The sequence below is a fragment of the Pezoporus wallicus genome, unplaced genomic scaffold (genome assembly GCF_028554395.1).
Source record: "Pezoporus wallicus isolate ANWC-B61680 ecotype Strahan unplaced genomic scaffold, APGP_CSIRO_Pwel_v1 contig_5785, whole genome shotgun sequence".
NCBI lineage: Eukaryota > Metazoa > Chordata > Aves > Psittaciformes > Psittacidae > Pezoporus > Pezoporus wallicus.
In genome coordinates this window covers 907510-935289 of record NW_026641150.1, presented here as the reverse complement: position 1 = coordinate 935289, position 27780 = coordinate 907510, and the positions used below count along the sequence as shown (strand labels likewise).

The following is a 27780-nucleotide window of genomic DNA, read 5'->3' as shown; positions in this document are numbered from 1 at the left end:
AAGTCTCTTATTTGCTGTCTTTATCTGGTCTTCGTGACATACACAAGACACCTTCACAGCTATACTTCATTGCTCTTATTTGGCTTCACTGAGTCCATGAGGCTTGACTAGTTTTTGGGAAGGGGAGTCATATGTATGTGTATATATGTATAAAAATAAAAAAATAATTTTAAAAGTGTGCTTTTGTTCATACAGGAATGCCAAACACCACCTCAAAACAGGTAATGTTTACAAGATGATTGCTTAGTAAGATCGTGAACCAGGCCTCCTGTATTCCTTAAAATTAAAATTTCCTCTTTGCACATTGATGCAGACGATCAAAGTACATCCTGGAGAATCAAAAAATAAATAAAAATAGTTTCTTCACCATACTCAGTTGAGAGATTTGTTGTTGCTCTTCCTCCCTCCTGAAAGCAAATTAAGTTTACTGCTATTACTATAACTTTTTCGTTATGTTCTTTCATGCCTTCTCGCACTTTACAAAATAGTCAGTATCCCAATTATGTGGTCAACAGCATAGCTACAGTATTAACCCACTTCACCTCCTTTTAAGACACATTGCATTACACAGCACTTAACACTTCTGACTTGATCCCATTCTCCTTAATCATACATCATCTTTCTACTAAAGCAACTCACCTGTAATGGAATTCCTACCTAGTTGTACTCAGATATGGCAGTTTCATTATCTTCCTTCCATCAAGTTTCTCAAAACACAGCATCAGTGCACTCATTTTAAAAGTTATTTCAGTCTACTACCTTTTATAAAAGGCACACAACATTTTGACAAAAGCACACAAGACTCTGCACTTAATCAGCTTGTCTATTTTTACGTGTACCATTTACAAGGACTTAATCTGCTGATACAGTAAAATTCAGGAAAGAGACAACAAGAGGGACAAATGTCTTTTTCCTTGGGCTTTCATCACCCAGTGAAATACTATCCAAAGAAACTTTTCTACTACAGCTGTCAGGTTTCTGTTTTCAGTTTAAGGAATAATAAAAATCTATTACACTAAAGCTAGTATTCTTTTTACATTTTATTACAGTAGATTATGACACCAGGCAGAGTGCACCTACAATCCCCAGGACTTGAAAGTAATTCCTTGCATTTTCCATTCACCTGCCTATTCACTACCCTCTCCTACACTTCCCAGCAGCTCTTCACTAAAAAAAACATTCAGCCCCTTTGAGAGGTCCTAGGAGGTCTAACAGCTCAGCACACCTTCATTTCACACTGCTGCCCCTCAAGTACTGCCTTAGGACAGCTCCTTCTCAGCCAAGCATTTTTCATTAAATGTTTTAGTGTCTCCACCAGCAAGCTACACCCAGCAATCCAGATTCATCTTCTTCAGTACTACTGGACTGTCCTTGAGAATGCCTAAAAAGCTTGTTTCTTACCTGTGGCATGCTTCTGGCTCCTGCGCAAAGCTTTTCTTCCAATTCCCCTTTTCTGCCATCACTGCTTAACCCTTTCTCATTAGCAAGCTGAGACACCACTTTGGATGCTGGTCTTATTCAAGGTGTGTTTCTTGGGGTCTTGAAATTACTAAGAGCATGGCACTGATACAACGACTTGTACTGTGGTTTATGGTGGACTTGACAGTGTTAGGGTAACAGACTTGATGATCTTTTCCAACCTAAATGATTCTCTGGTCCTGTATCTTAGCCTAACAGCCCAGAGACAACGAGACCTGGTTGAAACAAGCCAGCAGACAAATTACTACCTCCGCTAACAGCAGCTGTTAGGAACTGGCTAAAGATGAGCAACAACATGGCAAACAACAATCCTTGCTTACAGTCTTGAGCTAATTTCAGCTTAGATGCGCTCCAAGTAGGATATAGCTTCTACATATTTAGATGCAGGCTTCATTACAAAATGTTAGCATATAGCAAAATACTTGCATTACATTTATTATCACATCAAACTGAACTACACTGCAACCTTTCAATTCTGTTAAGCATTTCTGATGTAATTCACTAGCTGTCAAAGTCTCATGATGCCTTTTGTTCTATCCTCTTGGAATGTTTTATAACCTGCAGCTACTCTGTCACTTCATCTGACTCCATATATGAAATAATGTAGTGGGCATCAGATCACTGAATCTGGCCTGCTTGAAGGGTGAAAAATTTAAGTCACCGCTCAGAAACAAAGTAATGTAGTGTGGCAGCCTTTTATTAATAGCATGAAAGCAAGTAGAGCATGGAATGGCTTTCTTATTACACTAATAATGACATTAGATTACAGTATGCTCATTTTTTGTCACATTATATAGTCATTGCTTCTGGAAGGACAGAGAATGAGAATCTTGGTCTAGCTTTTTAAGCATGGTTGCTTTTTTCCAAGAGTTTGAAGGCTTCTTGGTTTTGTTGTTTTAAGAACTATCATGACTAGCAAACTACCACCAATACATATGCTGTTACATATTGCCTAGTCAAAATTTCTCATTCTTGTTCTGTTTCAACTTTCTATTGTGATTAGAAAAGATATTTCAGTACCAAAATGTTTAGGAAGCAACCAAACAGAACCCTCAACTGCAAAATTAGAAGAGCTTCACTGTCCTTGTCACACTGCTCAATCCTGCCAGTTTCTGCTTCCCTCAGAGCACTGTCTTTCCTCCTCCTATGGGGGGGAAAAAAAACCACCTTCGTAAGCACTGACAGTGACACCTCAGCATGCCCCAGCCTGAGCCTGTGAAATCATGAACAGTTACAAGAAAAAAGGTGAAGTCCAAATTCCTCTACCTAACAGCTGAGTAAAGTCTCAGTCTGCTCACCAACTCTGCATAGTGACTGCAGGAGATGGGAAGCAGAGGACCATTCCCCCATCCACCACAGGCTCCTCTATTACAGACATTAAAATCGTAACAACAAATCAGATGAACCTCAAGTGCTCACCCAGCAGGGAGATCTCAAGGAAACACATAAACCCAAAGATATGCCCACTCCCCCAAATAAAAACACAGCTAAAACCAGATTGAAATTGCTTTATTTATTTAAATAAATCATTTTATTTGCAAGAAGTAAAAATTATTTTCCATATAAGCATCACTGCCTTTTACAGTTTATTTTTCTGCACAAAGCTACAGCTGGGCTGCTCAGACTAAACTCTCAACACCTGTTAAAATGACATACCTTGTGTATTACCATACTTCCAAGCATAACAGGTACCATCACACTGCAGATAACTGAGTAGAGTTTAAACGGACAAATCAGGAAGATGTCTAAGGTCCTAAGTGCACATCTTGCTAGCACATCTCTTCCTGCCCTTTAGTCAACATAACCTACTTTTATTTGTTGTTCTAATAACATGCTAATCATTGACAGGAACAAAAATAGAAACAAGGCAAAGTGCCATGAAAAGTCTAGTAAAAAAAAGTGCACTTACAGCAACACGAATAACCTCTACAGTATGTCATTTGAAGTTCCTCCCATGGTATCACTATTAGATACACACATGCTTGTCTTTTAGGCTTGATCTTTGCTAGGGTTCACACTCACTGGTGCATCCACTCCAGTTACTGGCATTTACATCTTCTCATTACAGCATCTGCAGTTGCTGGTACCACAGGCCTTTCCACTCGTGATCCCATTCAAGTCACTGTGCTCAAACACCCATCACACATACTCAGGAAAAGAGAAAGTAATTTAACCAGGAGAGGACAGGATCCACAGAGCAGTTGAAGGGTATGGACAGACAAACATACAAACAAACACCCTATTTACATGCAACCAATCTTTTTTTTTATCCCCTATCTCACTATTTTCCCCACACTTGCTCCTCCCCAAATGACACAGATCCCCCTCTTCTCCACCTTTGGTTTGTCCCTTAAATACCCCATAGCAAGTCCTGTGCCATTCTGAAATGTTCTTTTCCTCCCTCAGTCCAAAATATGCTCAGTGTTGGGTGGCTTCGCTTCTGGACAACATGGCTGACGATCTCCTGTGGCAACCCCAGGCAGAATTTTGCTTTCCTACAGGCTCTCCTTGCCCATATTTTACCTCTGTATTCTTCCATCAGCTTGTGGAGATGGGCCTCTAAGGGGCTAATACCTCCCAGGATGGGCCTCCAATGCTATTCAGGTACCTCCAACTGCCATTGTCTCTCCCCACTACTCTGAGTGCACAGACAAGCTTTTATCACATAAGCTAAGACTTTGTTCACTTTGAATACTTAACTTGAAAGCTCCAGAAAGGTTTGACATCAGAATGGTTTAGTAGTTTTGATACATTGATGCAAGTGCAATAAGCAATTAAGAGTATCAAATTTAGGTATCAGGCAGATGTGTGCTTTAACTTGTCTTCAAAATACAGACTTCTCAGTGCTAATGCCTGGCTAATAGTTAAATGGAAATCACATAAGGAGAAGGCAATAGCAGGCAAGTCACTCCACAGTGCTTTCACTGCTTTACCTACCCTGCAGCACACTGGGCCACATCTGCCAGTCCTGTCAATGGACAGACCACCTGCTGTCAGATGGTGCTGAAAAGATTAAAACCTTCATTTTAGTCAACCAGTTTTACCAGGAAGCCCACTCTACTCATCATTCACTGGATGAATTCTAGTTTTCACTGTTACCACTAGGTTGCAGGACCCTGGCCAATTAGTCCATCCTGTCCCAAACTCAGCATTCACACTGTATGTGAAATAAATCTGTCCAGTTCACCCAGCTCTGGAAGCAAGAACAGCAATTCACTATCACTTAAGTCCTTGGTTAAGCCTTCAAGCATGCCCAGTACTGACCTAACTGATCTCCCAAGGTCAAAATTACAAGAATTCTTGAACATATAAAATATATTGCATATTGCACTGTACTGGGGGAAACCATGGGGGGTGTTAGAAACAGTGGTATTTGTTTCTAAAAAGATTTAATTCTTGTAATACCAATTGTATGTAAGATGGCTTATCCTCATGAGAAACAGGCATATGAATAGCCTTTAAAACTAATAACCTTTAAAACTAACTCCACAAACCAATACATAGAGAATACCAAACCAAAGGTTAATAATCTTGTTTTGTAACAAAAACACTTGCTTCATAACTGCTAACATTTTGTTCCTCAGTCATCCTACTCAACAGGTTTTCTTAGGAATGTAGAACTATCAGTTGTATGCCACTTTGAGCTTTAAGATGTTCAGATGGCCTGATGTAATACCTCAGTCTTTTCATTTGCCCTTTAAGTCTTAAGGACTTAAACCAAACTTGTTCCTGAGAAATCTAAGCTGTGTGTCAGTCCCCACTGAGTGCCCTTCTTTCATTTTTGGTGGCATAGGCTTGTCTTAGCCCAGAAAAAAAAAAAAAAAAAAAAAAAAAGATTCAATAACAATTCAGTAACAAAACCAAAAATTTCAATGAACAAATGTTCATTTGCCACTGGGCAGCTGTCAGTTGTTAAACTTCACTTTCTCAGCAACAGACCTAATGACTAGAGAAATGAGAGCTACGCTTTTCCCTTGAAGCGGACTCAGACAGTGTATAATAATAGTTAGAAGGAAGGATGTTTCACAGACAGTATCGCTGCTGGAGAACACTGAAAGGGAAGGCCATTCCATAAAGACATTAGAAAGCTGTGCCAGTAATAGAGAGAATGAAGTTATCCACAATGCGTAACAGCCGCATACAGGATGCATTACAACATAAAAGCTTCCAACATGCACACACAAGGAGTAGAGATTACATTAGAGGCACATCCTGAAATAACTCTACAGTAAAAAGGGATTTTCTTTTTCTTTTTCAGTATACAGAAGTAGTGTAACATCTATATGCAGCATCAGAATACATTGTGAGGGCTTTATTCTCTAAGATTAAAACACAACTTTTTGAAGACTGTAATATGAATACAGAGCAGTAACTGACAAGACAAGAAAATAAACAAAACTTCTAAGTTCAAACAATTTACTTAACCATACTTGAGTGAATTGTCTTTTGATAACTGGCATGATAATACGCAATACCACCAGATTCAGAGAACACAAAGAGGAGGAAATCTTAAATTGATTTTTGGAAAAAAAATTTCTAGTTCTTTACACACACAACACTTTCTTCCTTCTCCATTTATTTCCACCTCTACTGCAGAAATACCAGACCACGAGTCATATTACTCTAGGTCATCAATGTTATAAATATGGTACTGTAGGAAAGTGTCATTATGTGAGCAGTTGCTTCTACTGATTAGGCTTTTATCGCTATAGATGAGCAATGTTAGCACTGTGGTACACAGAAATATTGCTAATCAAGAGAACAAAACACACTTTACAGTGTATTTATCAGGGAGACATCTTTCAAACTAATTGTGCTGCAATAGAAGCCTTCAGGGACTTCTGCAGAAACAATCAGAAAAAAAAAGGATACCCTTAGTCTCTCATACTTCTTGACTCCCAGCACCTTCCAGATTCCTAGATAACAGAAAAAGTTCCCTTCATGCAGGGAACGGCATCTTTCAGTAAGTATCCTAACAACTAACCTTTGGAACTGGGGCTAGGAATTCTCTTGAGTTTAATTTAAGTTTACACCTAAACTCATCAACACTGACAAGTGTTTAATTCTTCAAACATTTTAATTACTTGAAGCATGTAATTAAAGTCCCAGTCCACAACATGGTATGCTCTAATAAACAAGTGAGGTTTTTATATCACTTTTAAAAGTTTCACTCTCTCCCTGCTTCTCTTCCACACCAAACTGCAGCTCTTCACTTGCCTGTAACTTTTCCATGACAATTGTTTTTATTTTATCAGAATTGGAAAAGTGCATGACCCACAGCCACATTAGGCCACTAATGCATGGATACAGTTCAAGGACAACATTAAAGGCTGCATGTACCTACAACTAATCAACAAAAATATTCAAGAGTATTAAGACCTCTACAAGAAAAGCATTTGCTCAATGGACAACCTGTTTCTGTCTAGCTTGCCTTTCTATTGAAAGAATGGCTTGCTGATCACCAACTGTTTTGGAAGAATTTGTTTCATCAGCCTTTCTCTAGGATGCTTTCTTAATTAGAAAGCTAAGCTAATAATTTTCCCCTCCTCTTATTTCAAGGAGTTAAAAATAGCAAGAATAGTACTTTATTCAGTTTTCCTTTCTTACATCAGTCTCCCTACCCAAAGAAATAAGGAGTGGCTCTGCTATGAGGAGCATATTCTGAAGCTACTCTGCATACAGAGTAAGAAGGCTGGAATTTATGTTTGACTCAATCTTATGAGTTTCAACATTTCACTCCCTACAAGCCACCCAATTTTAGTACTTTTAAGAATCACAGGTATACTCAAGATTAAAACTTTGCAAAGACAGTGCAGGCCACTTACGAGCTGAAGTCAGATCAGTTCTGCTTTTTGCTTACCAAATAGTCTTTGAAGGCAGCCCTGGACAGGAAGACTCCCACATAAGATACAGGATTTTCCTCCAGCCTGAAGGAAACAATAAGCCTTCCTACAAAAGAACAAACTAATAGCACAGCATGCTAAAAGAATTTCTGGTAGGAGGTCCCAAAATGCATTCAGAAAAGGACAGGAGAGAACTACAAACATGAGCTTATAAAAGGCTTTTCAGCATGAAACCCAGGAAATAAACAGGTTTCTCAGAAGTTCGGACACAGAGGCAAGAAAATCCAAGCGTGAATTCAACCAGACACAAACCAGGAATTGGCTGTTTGTTTTGTTAAGCCATTTGCTTTTTCTGCAGTAGACATGGAAGACAGTATTAAAAAAAACCTACACAAAACCAAACACTTTATTTTATTTGGCAGAAGGAATTATTTCAGAAGCACAAGAACTTGTGCAGCATTCAAATATAGGAGACGAGAAGGGCTACTCAGAGGAGGAATACTGCGACATGGAATGTTGATGCATCTCTTTTGGTCACATTTAATTTCCTCCTCTGAACATCTATATCCTCGTATCTAAAGCATGCAATTTGTTTTCACAAAAATAATTTTTTATACACATATATGTGTGTGTATAGATATACATACATCCACAGTATACAGTTATATCTTCATTTGCCCACAAAGAGACAGCATAAAACAAATTGTCAAGTTTATTTCATGGGATGCTTCAGAACAGAAAAAATTAAGTTCTGTAACTTTTTCCAGGTATGGCAATATTAGCATACGCACATCTGCTATTGTGCATCTCATTAAGGATACAGCATGAACAACTTAGAAATTTAACTAGCAGGCTCTATTTCAGTCCACCAAGAGACGTGAGGAGTTGGCAGACTGCACACTGACAAAGTTGCTTTTGTGCTGCTTCTGTTGAAGGATTAGAACCATGAAAGAGGTGAGCTCGATTTCATCACATTTCTTGCATCTAATAATGTCCACTACTTAAATACACCCCACTACCACATTCTGAAGCAAACCATTGTAGATTTAAGCCAAACCTGATGACCAACTTTTTTAGAAAAAGAAAACATTACAGCCTTTTTAATTTTGTTGTAACATATTTCATAATATTCATGTCTATTTATTAAGACCAGGCTATAGTGTAAAATGCATAAAAAAAACAAACAAAACAAACCCACAAAACAAATCACAAATCTTGATGGCAAGGCCTTTAACTGTCTTACCCAAAATAGAAATGTAACAGGCTCATAAGACAGTAACTATCAACATTTTTAGACATGGTATTACTTGAAGAGCAATATAATGTCTGTGCCTTAAACAACTGTTTTGAAAGCTCACTTTTACAGAAGTGGAAAACAGCCAGATATACACACACACACACTGTAATGGCTTGAGAATGGCATTATTTTAAAGGAAAATAAAGACGGTACTGCAAACTCACTTAGATGCAATATAAAGTAGGAATTTCATTTTTATGGAACTTAACTTTCATGGATGTACTTTGCATCTATCTTAATCCATGTGCAAAAAGGTGAATTTGGATCATTTATGTTAAAAGTTTTTTGACACATTCATGTATTTTTCAAGATAATAATGTACTCCCACTCCAGATACACTCAAACTTATAAAAGAGCATCTTATATAATTGTTACGAGAATAAGTAAGAGACAAAATTAATACTAGTACATAAATTAAATCCCAACATTGAAAGTAAACTGCAGAGTTGAGGCATGAAAGAAAAAAATGCTTGAGCTTTTCACTTAAAAAAGGATTATTCCTCTCAGACACAGCCTTTATTTGTTTGCCAAGCAAGCTTGCTCGTTCTCTTTTTTAGTAGCTGGGTAAAGGCTATCTGAGTATGTGCCTCCCATCAGTAGCACAGACTGAAGTTTTGAAATAGAAATTTATTATCCCTAAAGAGAGGCGTGGTCCTTGGAGGGACACCACACCCAACTCTATGCAAATGATAGCTGTCTGCTGAGAACTACCTCCTCAAATGGCTGGCCCCTGCTGTGAGCAGCAAGCTCCTACGTTCTTCTTCTGAAGTCTTCACATTTCTCCTCAGTTTTATCACTCTTTATTCCAAGCAATGAAAACAGAACAGTAATTAATAGTGAGGAAGGGGAGAGGGACCAGGTACAGGGTGTCTCAACTGATTAAGCATCCAAGGACTTGTGCTTCATGTCTCAGGACAGAGGGGTACCCACACTGGCTTGGGTTGGTTTTGGTTTTTTTCTTTCTGTAACAGCTTTGATCTCCCTTACCTTTTACCCCTCACTATTTCTGTTCACTTCTTCCCTCGTCTCAAACAATGAATACTTTTGCATTTGAGAGGAAAAAGTACTTTTCACACATTCAGTTACATGTTCAAAGCATCAGCCACACTTGCTTCACAAGCTTTCCCCTTACACTGAAGCTGAAGCTATAAGCAGTCATCTTTAAAGACTAGTAAAAGATAAGGAAAATTCATGTTCCCATGAGAGCTGCTAGCCACGTCTACCACCTTAGAAATAAACTTTGAAAGTGTGACAGTTCCATTGTTAAGACTTTCAAACAAACAATTCCTGCTTTCCCGACTAGGTAAGCTCTCCTAAAATTGAGTCAGCTAAAGTATGGAGCAACAGGAGAATTTCCAACCTCCAACTTGCACTACAGTTACCATCTTGGATGAAAACCTATATGCCATAGAAATGGGATTACTTAGATTTTTATCATGCTTAAAAACCACCTCCACCATTTATGTCTTAACTAAACTGAGACCATTACTCCTATGTATCATAAACCAAAGAAACCCAATGTCTTTATGTGCAGTACTTCATAAATAATTTAAAATGGCAATATCATTTCCTTTACATCAGGACTTTAGACCATTGAGAACAAGAAATCTTTACCACTCTTATTAAATATTTACTATATGGCTGTTCTGGCAACATCACAAGAAAACACTGCATACAAACGTTATGCATTAGCAAAACACAAAAGCTACATTTAAAACATTTAAAAGATGCTGGCAAGCAGACAACAGCTGGGAAATGCAAATAAAGCTGACAGCCTGACTTTCACTGCTGATTCTTTCCAGAACAAAAAGCAGCTGCACAAGAGAGTTTAACCCTTCACTTCAAGGTCAATGTGTCAAGGGTTTTCCATGAAATCGACATTTGCCACTACCTGAAAAAAATTAAGTAAAAGCATCTTTAGTGAAGCAAAAAGACAATCAACTTCTATCTCCACATAGCTTTCCATCAGTATATGTTACAAACATAGAAAGATCACATTTACCAAGTTTATGTATGCAATAAGAAGTGTATCTGTGCCCTCTGCCAGCAACATTTCTACCTTCAGAACAGCAAACCTAACAAATTTAACTAGAAGTGTAACATTCACAAGACAACCCATAAGATGACACAGAATGCAAGGGCCTTAAAGTAACATGCTATCTTCAGTATCCCATCCCCTGTCAGTAAATGAAAGTTCCAACCTTATGTTAAATCCATTGTTTCACATAGTTTTTTACTCTGTAAAAGCCGTCCTGGCAGTAGTCATATAGTAGCTGTCGCATAACCATACCTCAAAGTAACACACAGAGCACAACGATGAGATTTATCAATCACACTGAAACCTTCAGATTTAAAAGTACAACTGCCTATCCCAGTCAACAGAGCTACAGCTTGCACTGCAGCAATAACCACCGCAATTGGTGATTTCTGGCTGGACTCAGAACACACAATGATTTTCCCCAGCAAGTCTCCAGTAAGATGCTGAAGGAACATGCTTCCTACAGCCACTTGGCTCTCTTGACAAAACCATTAAAAGACAGTAATATTAGGTATCACAACCTCCTGCAAACCACATGCGTGTGATAAGCTTCCAGTTAAGTTTTGTTTGAAGTGAAGCAGTAGCAACCACTGCCCTCACAAAAACTTCCCAGCCTGGGCATCAGATCATTATTTAGATTAAAATCTTCCACATCACACCTAGACAAGAGTAAAATAATGCTGGCTGGGAATGTTTTCAGGTGATTCTCCCAGGTATGAAGCTTGCTTTCTAGCCGGTAGGCCAGCCCAAAGTTTCAAGGCCTTCAGTCTCAAGACAGCAAGGCACCTATTTCAAAAGATGCCTTATTTTCTAACCTCATTCCTAGAAGAAGCAACCAGGCTGCAACACTGACCATACTGCAATCTGTTTCTTCGAGAGCAGAGAGTGAACACACTGCCATTTCCCCACTGTGAAGAATGGAGTAGCCCTGAGATACCATAAGCTAATCGCTACCCTGCTCACTATCAGCTTTCAATCAGACTGGCAGCAAAAGAAGAATTGCTGCTTTCAAACGCAGACAGATATCTAATTAGAAACTGCACTACTGCCTAGCACAGCCTGCCAAGACAGCTGCATTGTTTTCTGTACTAATCACTTGAGAAAGCACTAAAATAAAAGTTTTGGCACTGATGTTCACCAAGAGAAGGAACTCTCATCACTACTAGAGATGGCCATCATTGTGTTTGTAGTACGAGTCATGCAAAACCATATTTAGTAACCTCGTATGGCATAATCCTTTCAATCATACAGTTGAGGGAGATAACCCTCAGTTTGAGGGAGATAAAAGCACATTTTGTTGGCTGTAGTTTTCCAGATACCAAAGTTGGATCTTCAAAGGAAGTGAGTCAATTTATCCCTTCTGCAAAGGTCCATCACACAGCAACAGCTGGTCAGCTGGGGATCAGATGACCCATATCAGACTATGGGAAGGTAGAAGGGAAGGAATTTCTCTGGCCAGGAAAACTCTTGTGGAGTTCATGATGTAATTTCTGTAACTTCTCAAAAGGCATGCATGTAAGAAGATAGACAAGCTAAGGCAAAGAACTGCAGAGAAACCCTACTGGTGTAAGAACACAGGCTCAAGGAGGATAACTGTGGAACAAGGAACAGGGAGACCTGAGCAGAAAAAGGCCTGTAATGACAGCTTTTCAGAAGAGATAGGAACCATAGTAAGATTAGCTGAGGCAACACTAAGGGGAAACTGAGGTGCTGGAACAATTTGCATCTGGGCTTAAAACCCAGTATATTATTCTGAGACAATACACAGAAGAACAGAGCATCCTGAACCACCTGCAGAGGAAGCAAAGCTGGACAAGCAGTGCTTTAGAAAGCCATCCAGATGGTTAGATACCATCCAGAGCAAGGGTTGTATACTTTCTGGCACTGATTACAGATGGAGCCCAGGCTCAGAATTAAAGACTTTTCAGGAATGTATCCATTGTTTTAAAGGCTGGGGCAAACAATCCGCTCACCCATAAACTGCAAGGTGAGAACAGATGTTTTAATACATTTGCGAATGAAAACAAACATTTTTAGCAAAGAGCAACAGCTCATGTAAATGGATGAAAGCCTGATGCCGCTACGGAAGGAGTCCTTCAGAAGTCTTCTTCAAAGACATGAAGAAAGATCTTCCTCCTTCAGTAGTCTTTCAAATCTTCAAAACCCTCTTTCAAACTGTGCATTTTAAGAGTGCATCCCATAATTTAAACCACTTAAGCCGATCGATTCACTTTGCCCCTTTTTTTTTGAAAGGGCAAACTCCAATCAGAAGCAGGAAAGCTGGCCTGATTTGCCAACTTAGTGGTCAAGTTCTAAATAAAAGTTCCAGCAAGCTTCAATTGACCACGTAACTGGAGAACAGATAAGTATTTACAGTTTGTTCTCCCTCAGCCACAAGCTCAGAAACCACAGGACACATTACCACAGATGACTTCAAGCACGTGATATCAAGTGCTCAAGCTTCTCTTTCAGGCAAGGATCCCTCTCTTCTATGGAATATTCTTTCACCTTCCTTCTCTCTTTAGTATTTTAAAACAGAGACAGAAACCCACTGTGTTAACATGCTAAAATTATTTAAAGAAATCATAAGTCAGGTACACGGATATCTAGGGGGGTTTACTTCCAAACACACCTTTGACTCAAGGCCTGAGAACCCTTCCAGAATTCATCAACTCTTAACCCAGTAAAAAGTCTTTCAAGAACAGCTTACAGCAAATTCTCATTATCAAAGTATTATTTTTTTTAATGGCATAAGTAAGTATGTTTATACAGACATCTAGAGTTGATGGTATTTTCTACCTTCTGTCTACCATTCCCACACTCTCCAAACCAAACACACATGTAGTTTCAACACCTAAATGCATCTCCAGAATTACTTTTCAGAGCACATGCCCCCGCAGGCAGTAGCCCGTGGTGAGACAACTATCTTGTCATGAAAGCTGAGACCAGACAGCTTAAGTCTCAAGGGCACAAGTGTTTTCACACTATTTGTTACTATTTAAAGCTTAGTAGCTTTTCTTTCCAGCCTCTCAGGTCACACTCATGCATCAGTAGCTTCCAAATTAAGCTATAGGTGTGTAGCCTCTTCAGGCTCCAGAAGAGCTCCACATCCACAGCTCCATCCCCACCTAGCTACTTACTACCATCCTCTCATAAAGGTTAAGGCTTCCGCAGATATTATGAATATCTGAAATAAGGAATATGAAACAGTTTAACAAATCACTTAGTAGTTTGAGATAAATCCATTTTTCATGGAAAACACATACAGAACAGCCACATGTACTATTAAAGCCAGTAGGAAGCAATAACAGTAACTGGATAAAGAAAAATTACTGCATTCAACCTATAACTGGAACAGGAACCAGGAGAAATACTTTAACCTGGTCAGATCTACAGCTATTAAAGCCTCAGGTATGCCAACAATAGTTTTTACTCAGCAGATGCACACAGGGAAGTTGTTGTGAACCTCTATTATGGCAATCTTAAAGTATGGACTAACGAACCCACCAAGTGGTATAATTACTGCTCAGAATAACAACCTGTGGAGTCTGCAGGTCATCACTTTAAGAAGTTACGCAGCTTTATCCACAGAACTTGTTTTAAATTAGAATGTCTTATAACCATTTGTTCAAAGCTGAAAATCAAGATGGCTGCAAAAAAAACCAAGAGAGTATTTTCTCCTTTAAATTAACATTCAGCAATTTCAAGTTATTTTAGAATCGGAATACTGCAGGTTAGAAGAACTCTCTCCAGATCATCTCGTCACTTTTTATGGAAAGAGTTAAAAAGCATGAAGCATTTTTTGACTAGTCTGACATTAAACAAATGTTTTTGTTGCCCATTTTAGAAATACCAAGTTTAAACAATTCTTGTCAGAATTAATTCATTCCAAATAATCCTTACTGAAATAGATCATGTACACCTTGTCTTCATGCACAGAAACCCTTGATTTTTATTCATTTGACACTGACCTTCACAGTAAACCAAAGAAACCTTCCTTTACCAGTCTCCCACAGCTGTCTGTGAAAGGGTTAAAAGTAGTATAGGCTTTCACAATCTTAAAGGATTCCTGTTCTGGCTAGCATCTTTATTTCAATAAAAGATGTTCTAATATACACATGGGAGGAAATGCTACATGTATAATGGCCGATTTTCTCCCCCAAGTCATTCTGCTTTGACTGCACTTAGGACTTCAGGAAGGTTGAGCCACATGACATAAGTGCTGCTGAAGTGCACATGACAAGGCTAGTTTAGGGAAGAAACACTGGAGTTCTGTGGCTGGTTTGTTTGTTTTTAAGTAACATTCTCTCCAGTTTGTAGGCCCCCCAAATCCCTCTCCCATTCTATAACTCACAAAGCTTCTTAACATTTATATGAACTCCCACCCCTTTCCCAGTTACTCCTTTTCTGATGTCAGATGCTACCCAGAAAACAAGCCAGTGTTCCATGGATTTCAGCAACTTGTCAAATCAGCCCTGACTCATCAGTCACTCTGAAATGTCACCTGCATCCCTGTTAGAAGCACTACCTAGAACCCTGACATTTGGCAGCACTCTCCCTCACAGTGAAAGTTGCTATGACTGCACCCATATTTCAGCTTTAAACCCAGAACAAGAGTTACCTTTTTAGGAATGCATCCACACACACTCGTTGCCCAATGGTTTGTCACTCAAAGTAAAACAGATGTCCGTATCAACAAGCCAAAAGACCATCCAGAAGGGAAAAGAAAGAGCAGCCTTGTCTCTGCTGCCAGAGTTTCTTCTGGCAAGCTCTTACAAGATTACAAGAGCTATATGCTACTGCATCAGCCTGCTTAACACTACTACTTTGGTCTTTTCTACATACTACAAGAAACTCAAGAGGAGTTCAGATCAAGCCTTTAATCAGTTTAAGGAAGAAGTCCCAAGATGTGGCTGCCTGCAGCCACCAGCACCATGACAAACATGCTTTTCCACTCCTGCGCTGATCTAACCAGCCAGCACCAGGCAGGAAGCTCCCTATGCTTTTGTCTGGGCACTGCACAGATCATGCTTCTGCTTTTCCCCGGTACACCTCCAAGATACAGCTATGTATTTCACAGCAAAAAGTGCAGTGGCACTTTTTCTCCTGATCATAATACTCTTGAAAGATCAGCTAAAAGCCACATAACCAAGCAGCTGCTATTCTGCAGCAAAAAAGTCATTATCAACAGCATTAAGTGGTCTGACTGGAGGCAGAGGGAGAAAGAAAGAAGAAAAGACAAAGCTACAGTCTTAGGAGCCTTCAAAGTTTGAAAGTTTGTTCAGTTATCTCCATGACTCAACTACAACCATGACTCAACCAAACTTTGGCCTCTGTTATCATTTTTACCATGCAAAAAAGCAAATGCATGTGTAAATGCATTATTATTTTCAGTTTAGAATACCTTATATTTGTTATACGCAAGCAAATACCAAAGGAATACTGATATTTTAATTCCACATGCCCAGCAGAAATCTAGTCTCAAATCATATTTTTGTTTTCTTAAACTTACTTTGTGTATATATATATATATATATACACACACACACACACACACACATATATATGTGCTGACCTAAGAGCTCCTTGAACAAGTTACAGCAGAGGCCATTAACAAAGTAAAAATGCACACAGTAACCTTTTCCTTCTCAGAAAGGAAGTGGGGACTTAAGAACCTTCAAGAAAAAAAAAAAACTCCTTAAAATTTGAGACCTTCTGGGCTAAAAGAGACAGGAAATGTAGAACCACAATCCAGATCATCCTTTTATCAACCTTCCTGTGTTCGCTGTACACTGCTTCCCAAAAGCACATGACGCTTTCCTATTGTTTCTTATGCCATTACTGCCATTAGGTAGGGAAGCCTAATCTCCTTATGTTAGATAAGCTTACAACATTAAAAAGCCAACACATTCACGAATCATCTTAAAGTGACCACGCAGTTCAGGCCTGAGGACAGAGGTTTTTTTGCATTTCCCCTTAATTTCTCCCCTCCCAGTGCCAATACACCAGTACTGCCTACAAATTAGGCCATTTGGTCATCTGAGAACTGTAAATAGTAAGCACTCCGTTAACACTGTTTAAGAGCTTAACAATACTACAGCATTCACAGAACCCCGCGCAGGTTAGTTCTGGTTTGGTTTTGTTGTTTTTTTTTAATCTTAGAAGATGAAAGAATTTTGTAGTTGTGCACAGTAATTATCACTGAACAAAATTTCATCTCAGCGTTCACCCACCTGCCCCTATCCTACCCACTATTACATTAAAGACTAGCTATGTATTTAAGTGGCTATATATTTGTTGGACAGAGGATATACATTCCTGCAAAGAGCTTAAAGTCAACATCAAAAGTGTATTTGTTTAGAACCCCTAGAACTGCTTTTGTTTAAGGTAGTTATGAATTGAAAAATCTGGTACAAAAGGATAAAATTACTAAGTATGCTTAAAAATCAGATGTGCAAGGCATTTTAAAAATCTGTCTACTGGATTTTAAACTAACTTAATGTTTGTAATACTTGATGGTCCTTGAGCAGTTTTTATTTTTTTTTTAAAGCCAGGATGAACGGAAGGCTTTTGTCAGTTAAGCTGTCTAAACTTCGTACTGGTGATCAGGAGGCTAGAATGCAATTTAAAATAACTCTTAAGATCACACTTATTGTGAATGTAATTCCACTGATGAATCAAAGAAAAGGAAACTGCATATAATTTACTAGAAGAGTTGCAACTATTCTATAAAAACACAGAAAACACCAATGAACAACAGCATTTCAGTACATTCCATACTTACAGAAAAATTGCTGAGCATTAAAGAAAAGCACTGACATTAATCAAAATCTGCTTATAGTATAAGGAGTCTTTTTGATCAAATGTCCTGCCTGAACTTATTTGCATTATATTTCTGCTAACATCAGCATATAGTTATGACTTGATCAACAAACTGTTTTGAACCTACTTTTGCAGTATCTTCTCTCATACAGATCATATTTCACATAATGAAAGAGTCTATTTCTACATAGGGACATTTTATTGTAAAATTAATGGCAACCTGGTTTTTAAGAGCTTTCAGGGGGTGCAGGTATGGGGGGGGAGGGTAGGGAGGAAAAGGAAATAATCTCACAGAATAAACAGGACAGCAAATTTTCCCAACACTATTTCCTCCACATTTGTTATACTCCACCCAAAATGCACCCAGTGATTGGTATGCCATTTCTGTTACATCAGACCTGCATACACAGCTGAAGTCATAATGACAGCCTAAGTACCACCAAGATTAAAACATCTGAAAACAGAAGTCACACAAAAGCAAAACATCAAGCCAAGTCACGGGCAAAGACATTAGATGTATTTTAACAGAAGACCACAGTTCTTTAAGTCAGCTTTGGGACCCCAGAGCCAAACATTCCAGTCATTCAGGAAACACTGTTTATGTCAGTCCGAGAAATTATAGTCTATTCAACACAAAGTCACCTCATCAATACGATGAAATAAACAGAGTTCAGCTTTTTCTGGATCACCCTTCTTCAGGTTTATAGCAGTTTAATGTTAGCTATCAAATGCCACTAACGATTCAGGTTCACCCTAAGAGAGGCCACATATTCATTCTGAGTGGTATATAATAGTTGTACAAGCACAGACAGTGGATACTGGTGTTTGCACTCCATTATAATCATTTGTGCAAACAACTCATTAATAGTACTCTGAAAAGATGTGAAGGGCTATATAAAATGCCAGGCATGAACTACAAGTTGCCAATGCAATTCAGTTCATCTACACATCTACTTCACAATGTAAATTAGAAGCATTAGAGACAACGCTGGGTAAACGATTCGATTCCTTCCCTCTCCCCATTTCATCCACACAATTCTCTCAAGACTAGTACTTCACGCATAAAGTTTTTTTCTGCATGTGACTATTTTGATTATTAACATGAACAGTAAAGAACCTCACTGGCACATCAGATGTGCTTTTCAGAGGATTTCACAACATTCTTTTAGTGGCAAAGTAGAGGAAGAGCCTAATTGTCCTTAATCCTCTACGTAAAATAGGTTAGATGAAATCCTCTTTTAACTGAAGCAAACCGCTTACTCAGTGCCACCAGAAAAAAAAAAAATGCTGTTCCCCCTCCACACCTTGCCCCATATCTAGATGAATTTAACAATTAATGAAGGAAACAAGTTAACCCGTCTCCTATTTCAAAAAGGGAAATTAGTCTACAGGCAACAGCAGAATAAATGGAAAAGTGTCTCAACAAAATCTCCAAACTGTTAAGCTTTCATGCTTGTAATAACTAGCATAACACAAACAAGAACAAGCATCCCAGAATACAATTTCATAGCATGCCTCAGTAACCAGACAGAAGAGCTGGGTATAAAGCCTGTTTATTTGTTGGTTTTGCTTGCTCCTTGTGGTTGGTGGTTTTTTTAATACTAGTATACATCTGAATCCCCAGTAATTCTTCACATAATTCTTGACATTGCCAAATGCCAATTTAAGTAAGTACATGTGCACACATCCACACACGGATGCATGCATATATGCAGATGCAGGAATAAAGGGGTAACTGGGGGTAGCAGGAGAAGCAGTGTAGGACACTTAAGTAAAAATAAAAAACAACCCTAAGACAGTTGTTATAGGCTTATGTCCACACCTAGTTTCCTTCTTGTGACAGTAATTTTACTACCTGAAAGCATTAATCTACCCATACTACTTCTCTCTATGTAAGAGTTAGGTAATACTCTCATCCCTGTCCTAAGGAAAGACGAATACACAGAGAAATTAAATCCAGATTCACAAAGATTTAGGTGCATTATCAGCCTATATTCCTCTGTGATGCTGCAAACAAACTCCCCAGCCACTGACTCATATCACCAGTCTCCCAGAACAAACAAGGCTAGGCTGCCAGTTTCTTCCTAGAAAGAGTGCATTTTCAATGCAGCATCACAAACACTCACAAAATTAAAAGCAAAGTTAAATAATAAAAAAAAAAAAATCCTTTTCACAATGACTTGGAGCGTGTTTGTGTCACAGGCTTCTCAGTCACTGGGGGGGGGACGCAACACAGGACGGACAGACACGGGGGACAGGACGGACACGACAGACAACCCACACAAAAAACCCCACCCAACTGGTGCCTACAGGATATCAAAGAATCATCCTTCATTAGCCTTGTCTACCTGCACTTGTTGCCATGGCAATTATAGCAGAGAAGATAATAGCATTCCAGTGTCATTCTGCTTCATAGCTCAGGATGAGCTTCAACTGAAATATCCCTTGATAATTATATAAATAGAAATATATTTATATAGATTGCATAAATAGATAATAAATAGAAATACATTATCCTGTATAATGGTAAAACAGAAGAATAAGAAGCATCACCCTGGAAATATATAACCTAACTAAAAGACTTACATGAGGAGGGGCAGGCTATTTTGTTAAAAACAAAAATACCCAAACACCCCCCAAACAGTAAAGTTGAGTCCAGTTGCATAACAGGTGCTTTTCTGTGGCACAGTTTCCTCTTTGTTTCCTTTCCTGCCACACCTGCATATGACATGGAGGGGGTGTCTCACTGTCAGGTTGCAGCTCCTCAAAAGACAACCGTTTTCTAGTCACACTTAAACCTAGGGAAATTACATAAGTTTATTTTCATAGAATCCTAGAATTTTGTTCTAGGCTTGGGTTGGAAGGGACCTGAGAGATTACCTGGTTCCAACCTCCTGCCAAGGGATACCTTCGACCAGACCAAATTGCTCAAAGACCCCGCCCAGCCCAGCCCTGAACACTGTCAGGGATGGGGCTGACAGAATTTCTCTGTGCAACCTGTGCCAGTGCCTCACCACCCTCACCATAGCGAGCCTACTCCTTGTATCTATTCTAAATCTCTTCTCTTTCACATTAAAGCCATTCCCCCTTGTCCTATCACTTTTGCTCCCTCCCCATATTTCTTGTAGGCCCCTTTAGGCACTGCAAGCTGCTCTAAGGTCTCCCCAGAGCATTCTCTTCTGCAGCTGAACAAGCCCAGATCTTCCAGACTGTCTCTGTAGAAGAGGTGCTCCAGCCCTCACAGCAATTTCATGGCCTACTCTGGACTCCCTGCAACAGGTCCATGTCCCTCTTGTGCTGGGGTCCCCAAAGCTGGACACAGTACTGCAGACAGGGTCTCACAAGAGCAAAGGGGAAGAATCACCTCTCTTGACCTGCTGGCCATACATATTTTGATGCCACCCAGCATTATCGCCATCTTGATAGCACAAACAGTAGCCAGCTACGATATCTGTGGAACGTTTAGTCAGCCCAGTTACTGCTTTCTAAGTGTTTTGGGTTTAAAAAGCAAACTTATAAGAAAACCTCATTCCACCTTTCTGCTTGTTTCAATTACTCTCATATGACACAGCAGCAAAGCGATCAGAGATGTTAAGCTATAAATGTGCTCACCTCAACCTCTTCCATTCCAAGAAATGGCTTCAAAAAGACTCCCTGCTTTTGGTATCGATGCTCTGTGGTGCTTTAGAAAAGGCATAAAAGCAGAACTATATTTATATTTTTTTTAATGAAAAAATATGCTATCAATCAGACAAAAGCAACTATCCAGTTCTCATCTCAGAAGATACAAGTATTTTTGATACTAAAAATGGAAAGGTTAAAAGTTCTTGATCTATTTTAAGTCACTGAAATACTTCTACAATGTAGATGCTCCAAAAGCAGTGTTTTCTACTATCAGAGATCATCTGATGAGTGCAGATGAGCAATATTTTGTAGTCAATAGCAACCAGCTTGTAATATGTACTCTGGGTTCCTGTAAGTGAGCTGTTTTGCATATGCAATATCCTATTTTCATTTGTTTATTCTCAAAAGAAAAGGAAAGTCATGATTTTCTTGTGTAAATTAGCCAATTAATTGGTATGGGGAAGGACAAGATAAAAAAAAAAAAAAGCCTACATTTACTGCCCCTGAGCAATAGCTGATAGGGGAATCGAGTGTTGAGGGGTTTTTTGAGCCTCAGATTATACTGAAGCATCTAACAGTTTGTTACAAAACCAGAAGACAAAAGTAACTACCAGTAAATGAAAGGCAAATTTGCTGAAGTCCCAAATCCTGTCAGCCACAGTCCATGTTCAGCAGACTTAACTTCTCAGGTAAGTAAAGCTAAGTACGCAGGCAACACTTCATACAGCCTCTTCCCTTCCCCCACCGAAAAAACGCAACTGGGAGAATAACTAGGCAATGGTGCTTGGGAAAACAGGAATTCAGAACTTACTCATGCTGTTAGACACACTGTCACAGCTTCCACACCAAGAACTGGTACCCACACTGAAGCAGAGATGTGAGACGGGAAGCATCTCAGGTTTCAACAAAACATTGTGACACATTGACTTGCACAAGAGATAACAAAAATGCGTTACATGCCAGGGATAGACACAAACATGAAATGCAGGTTACCAGTGGCTGACCTGTGAATACACAGGTAGCTCCTACTGAGCACATCTTTTGTATGTTCAGTAGAGTCTGCAGACCAGGAGTCCATATATGAACACATTTATAGGAAATTTAAAAAAACTCATCAAATTATATCCCTGGAATTAAAAGAAAACAAACAAGCAACCTCTTTGACTTACTGTAGGCAACAGCTGCAAAGAAAACCGTGTTTATGTTAACAGGCACCCTAACTAAGAAACATCTATGCAGCACCAGTTTGATACCAGCCTGCAAGCATAAAGAGAAAGCTGAATAACTATGAGCAAAAGAATTGGAATGCAAGGGTACCCCCATATATAGTAACTGAACTCAGATTGAAAACAGTAGGTCATCTGAAACACTTGATAAATAGACTGTCCTTTTAGACACAAAAAGTTACAGAGCACTGAGGTTTACAATCTCACCAACTTTCAGGTCAAAGCAGTTATCAACCTTCGCTGTACCAAAGCTAGTTAAATGGAAAAAACCCTGAAGCTCAATATTCATTTTGTCTACTAGGACTACATACACATGTAAAACACTTAGGAAATCTAATTAGAAAACAGTTTTAGAATTATATTGTCAATAAACCAAACAAAATTGTCTAAATCAATCACCAAAAGCCACAGGCTTGCTAAAAACCCCTAACATAACTTCCTGTTTAGGTTACTCAATCACCTTCTCAAACCGTGATTAAAGTAAACCCACTTCTGTAGAAGTGGAAAATTAAGCATCCGTTTGCAAACTTATTTATTCCAACCTCCCCAAAAGAGATAAAGAGAATTTTTTAAGGGTTTTTTGAGTTTTGGGGTTGTCTTTTTTTAAGAAACATCTACAGAACTATAGGCCAGCAGCTTCCTAGAGGCCAGATCTGTAATAAATCACTTTCTTCTGGAAGTAAATCTTATCTGCTACTACACACATTCAGAGATATTTACACAGGCAACAAATACTCAACATCCAGATTTATAATCCTAAAGTAACAGGAGAACCTGAAAGAGAAGCGATACAGTGGCAGGATCTCTAAATATACCATGTTATACAGGCAAAACTGTTCACTGATACAGACCTCTGACCCAGTAGTATTTATTCTACAACCCAAAGCCATCAACCTGGGCAGGAGCATTTACTGATGAGGGCCAGCTGTCTTATAAAACACAGAACAGACTGTCACCATGGGCTGCAAGCTGTTTAGCAACCATTATGTGTCCAAACAAACATATGCCAAAGGGGGACATTTTTCCAGATTGCCCAGGTATATTCAAATCTGCAATATTCAGGAATATCCAGATCCACATTCATCCACTAACAGCTATTGTGAATATAGAAAAGACATGCACATGTTTTACTGAGGAAAGTAACTGTTCATTTAGTGAAAGACAAAATGCCATTGAGACTTGTTTTAAGATTATTAGCTATCTCTTGATTATAGAGGAAGAACTTCAGAAGTCCCAAGATCAGCAAGAAGCAAGTTACCAGAGAAAACTAATGCAACTGCACTTAAATGGGCAAAACACGCTGCTTAATGACATCCACAGTGTCCCAAATAATCTAACTACAAAACAGAAGCTAATCATGTTTTAACTATCACCGTACGCTTGTTTTTTCCCCTAAATAGCATACTGCTTAATATTAAGCTAAAAAGTTCCTGTCATTACTGAGCATACAGCAGGCTCTGCATGACACTTACAGGACAGTACACACTCCATATTCTCAGGCTGTGAGTCTGCCCTCCTGGGGTAGCACACATCCTCTGGGGAATGCACAAACAATCCAAGGAGAAAACAGAGAAGCATGGTGTCTTAATGCAAAAGCAACATCCAGAAATAGAGGTTATACTTATAGAGTATAGGACAAACAGCATACCCCCCCCAGGCAATTTTCATACTACCCAGACATAGACGTTATTTCCACTATTTGGAAAGTGCAAATTAAACCAGGAAAAAAAAACAGTTGTCAATTTATCTTATTTTAGACAGCTTATTCAAGTTCTGTGGTTCCACACAGCAGAAATGCTCTACATAAAGTTGTTTCTATTTTGTTACTTACAGATACCTCTGCTATAGGTCAGAGTTTGACACAGCAAAGTATACAGAATAATCGCAGATACAAGAAAAGTTACGTTGCTGTATTCCAGCTTGAAGATCAGGATACTTTGAAAACTACACTGAACTTTATGTCAGCGGCACAGCAGCGAAACAACTCACACAGAAAGTAATTCACCAACAGTCCTATAAATACTGTATGGCTGCATTAATGTTAGGAAGAAATAACAGCTGAAGAAAAAAAAATATATTGCAGGATGGATATAAAGAGGCAGAGAAACAAAATGTCAATTTTGAAATTTAGTAACAGAAAGACATCACTGCCTCTGTCCTTTTAAGAGGCTACAGCATCTCTTGGTGAAGAGATATGAACTACAGTACAACTGGCATGCTGACCATGTATCTTATTCAACCCATGCCACTGAATGCCTAAAAAATACAAAGGCAACACTCACTGCAGTTAAAACAGCAAGACAAACGTGAAAATGCTAACCAGGAAACTGGCTTCAACTTGAACTGACAGCACCCACTAATCATTATGCTTCCACAGGGCATTGGAGATACACACTATTTTGCATTGCTTCAAGACAGTGACTGCAAAAACAGTATGAGAAAAGGGAATGGGGGAACCTTCACAGTCAGGACAAGAACCCTGGTGCATAACCTATGCCTTTCCATCTTACAACATATAGTATGGGGAGAGAAAAGAAATGATGAACAACTCCTAGAAATCATCCTATTTGAAGTCTCCATTAGTACATCACTTAACAACTGTTTGCTATCCCAAGATCATACCACAAAGCTACCAGTCACATCAACATCTTCACCCTGCATCAGCCAGGGCTCTCAGGGTAATCAAGACCAACCTGCTCTGGTAAGGACCTGCAGCTGAAACAAGTCCAGAACATGCAGCACAAAAAATTTGTAATTCTAGGACCTCTACCAATTAATAGTTTCTATGCAGATCTTAATTAAACCCAAGCTTGAGCTTACTTTGAAATAAGCACAAGATGTACCTATTCTCTCTGACTCTCCTGCAGAAGTAGCTCTGCTTTGTCTCCCCTTTTGAAAAGGGGCTTGGAAAGAGGCAAGCGCATCTACACCTGTGAGGCCTGGTTGGTATGCATAAAGCTTGGGTGAACAACTGCAGAGTGACATGGCTCACATATGCACCTACTACTCATGTAAAACAACCAGTTTCAGGCCCAGCATTCAAACTATTCATTTTAATTTTCACTGCTGTAGCTGCACAAAAAAACAGTAGAACCATGGAGATTTAAAACAAACACAAACAAACAACCACCAACACACACACAAAAAGAAAACACAAAATACACAGGTATCAATGGCCTTACTGAAATGATGAGCAAACACACTTACTTAACTGTAGCTTTTACAAAATGATCTTTCCTTGGAAGAGAGGATTCAAAATTAAACTGACAGGAGTGCAAAAGAAGCAACAGGTGAAAATACACAAAGAACAGCTAAGCATGCATAAAGTAGTCTGATGTTGGAAACAGGAATACTTCCTCGCATGGGATATGATAATGTTTCATTTAGCTTTTAGACTGCTGAATTACTCTCATCAGCAGTGCAGGAGGGTGGTGATAGTCCACAAGTTAAAAGTTCAAGTACTTTATTTTCAACATACTGTCTTCTCATGTACATCGTCTTTTAAAAGAACTACTGTAGCTAATCTCAACCCTGTTCTTTCATATTTGATGCATAAACCGCATAAGAGTTCTACAACAGTGCTATGCAGAAGAGATTCAGAGACCACAGTATGCTCTGTGTACAATGAATGAGCTACTTGTACAGCCTCCAGATGTGCACACACACACAAAAGAAAAAGTCTTAAATTGAATCTCACAGATCAGCGCTGAACAAACACAACACCCAAACTGATCCTGCCTGTTTCCAAAGAGACCTCAGCACAACTCACCTAGGCTTTGCATATCCCCAGACACTAAGGCTTCTAATACGTCATTGTATTTCAAGTATTCCCCTCCTTCCCTCAGGGCCACTTTATAAAGATCCATAGCTGCTTTCAGTAAACATCTTCCCCATTTTCTCCACATCCCACATAATGTAAACGCGGTTGGAAAAAATGCACAGTTTTAGTTTTTCACCTCTGCTATTTTTCTTCATTCATACTTGAAGAAAAGCTTTAGCCTGTATCACACTGATACAGTCCTTGACAAGCATAAAAGTGTATTTACTTTTGTTTGGTCAGAGCACAGAAGTTTCCTCACTTACAGTACTTCCTGTGTGAGAGGAAAAGCTATAGTAAATCCCAATCATCTCTCCCTCTGTTTTGTTGGCTTTGGTTTAAACGTCTCCCGCAATTTTCTGCTTTTGGATGTAGTTCCCTTGTATGGGTAGTCCATGACACTCCTATTGTGTAAGCCCGCGCTTACTGGCATTCCATCAATCTACTAAAACCATTATCCTGAACATTTGTTAGGGGCTCAATAAAACCAGATTCACACTCATTGGCGCACCTCAACCTACACCTGGATTCACTCCAATGCACTACTGATTCGCTCCTTCAGACGGTATGGGTGGGCGAAAACATGCTGACCAACAAGCAGGATCAACCAGCTCTTTCCCCAAAGTACACTAAGTTTAGCGTGCTTGAATCCCCAAAACCTTGAGATTATTCCGAGCATTTATGAAGTGTATTTAAATTGGACAATTTCACAAAACGCAGCTTGATTGAAACACTATAACAAAGAGGAAGAGGATAAAAAGGTCAGAAGAAGAAAGAAACCTTAAGGTTTTATCTGCCTTGATAACTGCGTGCCTCAGCACACTGCAAGCGACAGTGCTTTGAACTCAGGTCAACCGTTCTGGTTCAGCGAGGGCCAGCCCTACAGCCAACTACCCGGGGAGAGGGCTGCAGGGAGCCCATTAACAACTGCTAAGCCCTCCTTTTACAGTGGAAATCACGAGTAGCAACCCTGAGGCTGCCCTGGCCGCCGTGCGACTCATGGGACCCGCGCCCTTCCTGCGAGCCCGGGGCCACCGCGCGGTGCGGCCACCCGGCCGAGACCCGCACGAACCGCCGTCGTTCGCAGCCTCGCCACTACCCTCCGCTTCAGTGGGCGGCGGGGCTCGCCCCTGCGGCGAAAGCACGGGTTGCACTTTCACGGGAAGCCCCGGCTAGAGCTTCCTCAGAGGTGGCTCCGGGGCCCCTCCGGGACGGGCCCAGCCGTTGATACTCACGTATCGGCTCACGAGGGTCCGGAGGAGGCTGCAATCCATGGCGGGCTGGCGCCGCCGCCGCTGCCCGGGCACTCAGGACCGCGCCGACCGGTACTCTCCGGTGCCGCCGGGCTCCCTGGCTCGCCTCACTTTCCACATGCAGAGAGCAACGCTCGCCCCACCAGACCGCCGTTACCCCGGCCCGGCGCTCGCCGCCGACCTCGGCTATGCCATGTGCTCGCCGCCGCCGCCACTGCGGCGCGGCGCCCCACGGCCCCTCATGCCCGGCACCGGCACCACAACAAGCACTTTGGCGGAGGGGAACCAGACAAAACACACCGCTCGCACGCCGTCCGGCCACCGACAAGGGCTGTCCCGGCGCCCAGGCACTTTAACCGGCGGGCGGGGCAGGGCACAGGG

At 40.0% G+C, this 27780-nt stretch overlaps 1 protein-coding gene across 11 annotated transcripts in view; it reads right to left on the bottom strand.

Annotated features, from left to right (window-relative positions):
* Positions 1-27697, bottom strand: part of ATP11A (ATPase phospholipid transporting 11A) — a 111532-nt gene extending 83835 nt beyond the window's left edge. For all 11 annotated transcript variants that reach the window (XR_008973874.1, XR_008973876.1, XR_008973875.1 and 8 more), the window contains exon 1: positions 27382-27697. Coding sequence is in view for 8 of the 11 variants with exons in the window: in XM_057422187.1 (XP_057278170.1) it covers positions 27382-27420 (39 nt within the window). In the remaining 3 variants the exon portion in view is untranslated. The remainder of the gene's footprint in view (positions 1-27381) is intronic.
* Between the last annotated feature and the right edge of the window lie 83 nt (positions 27698-27780).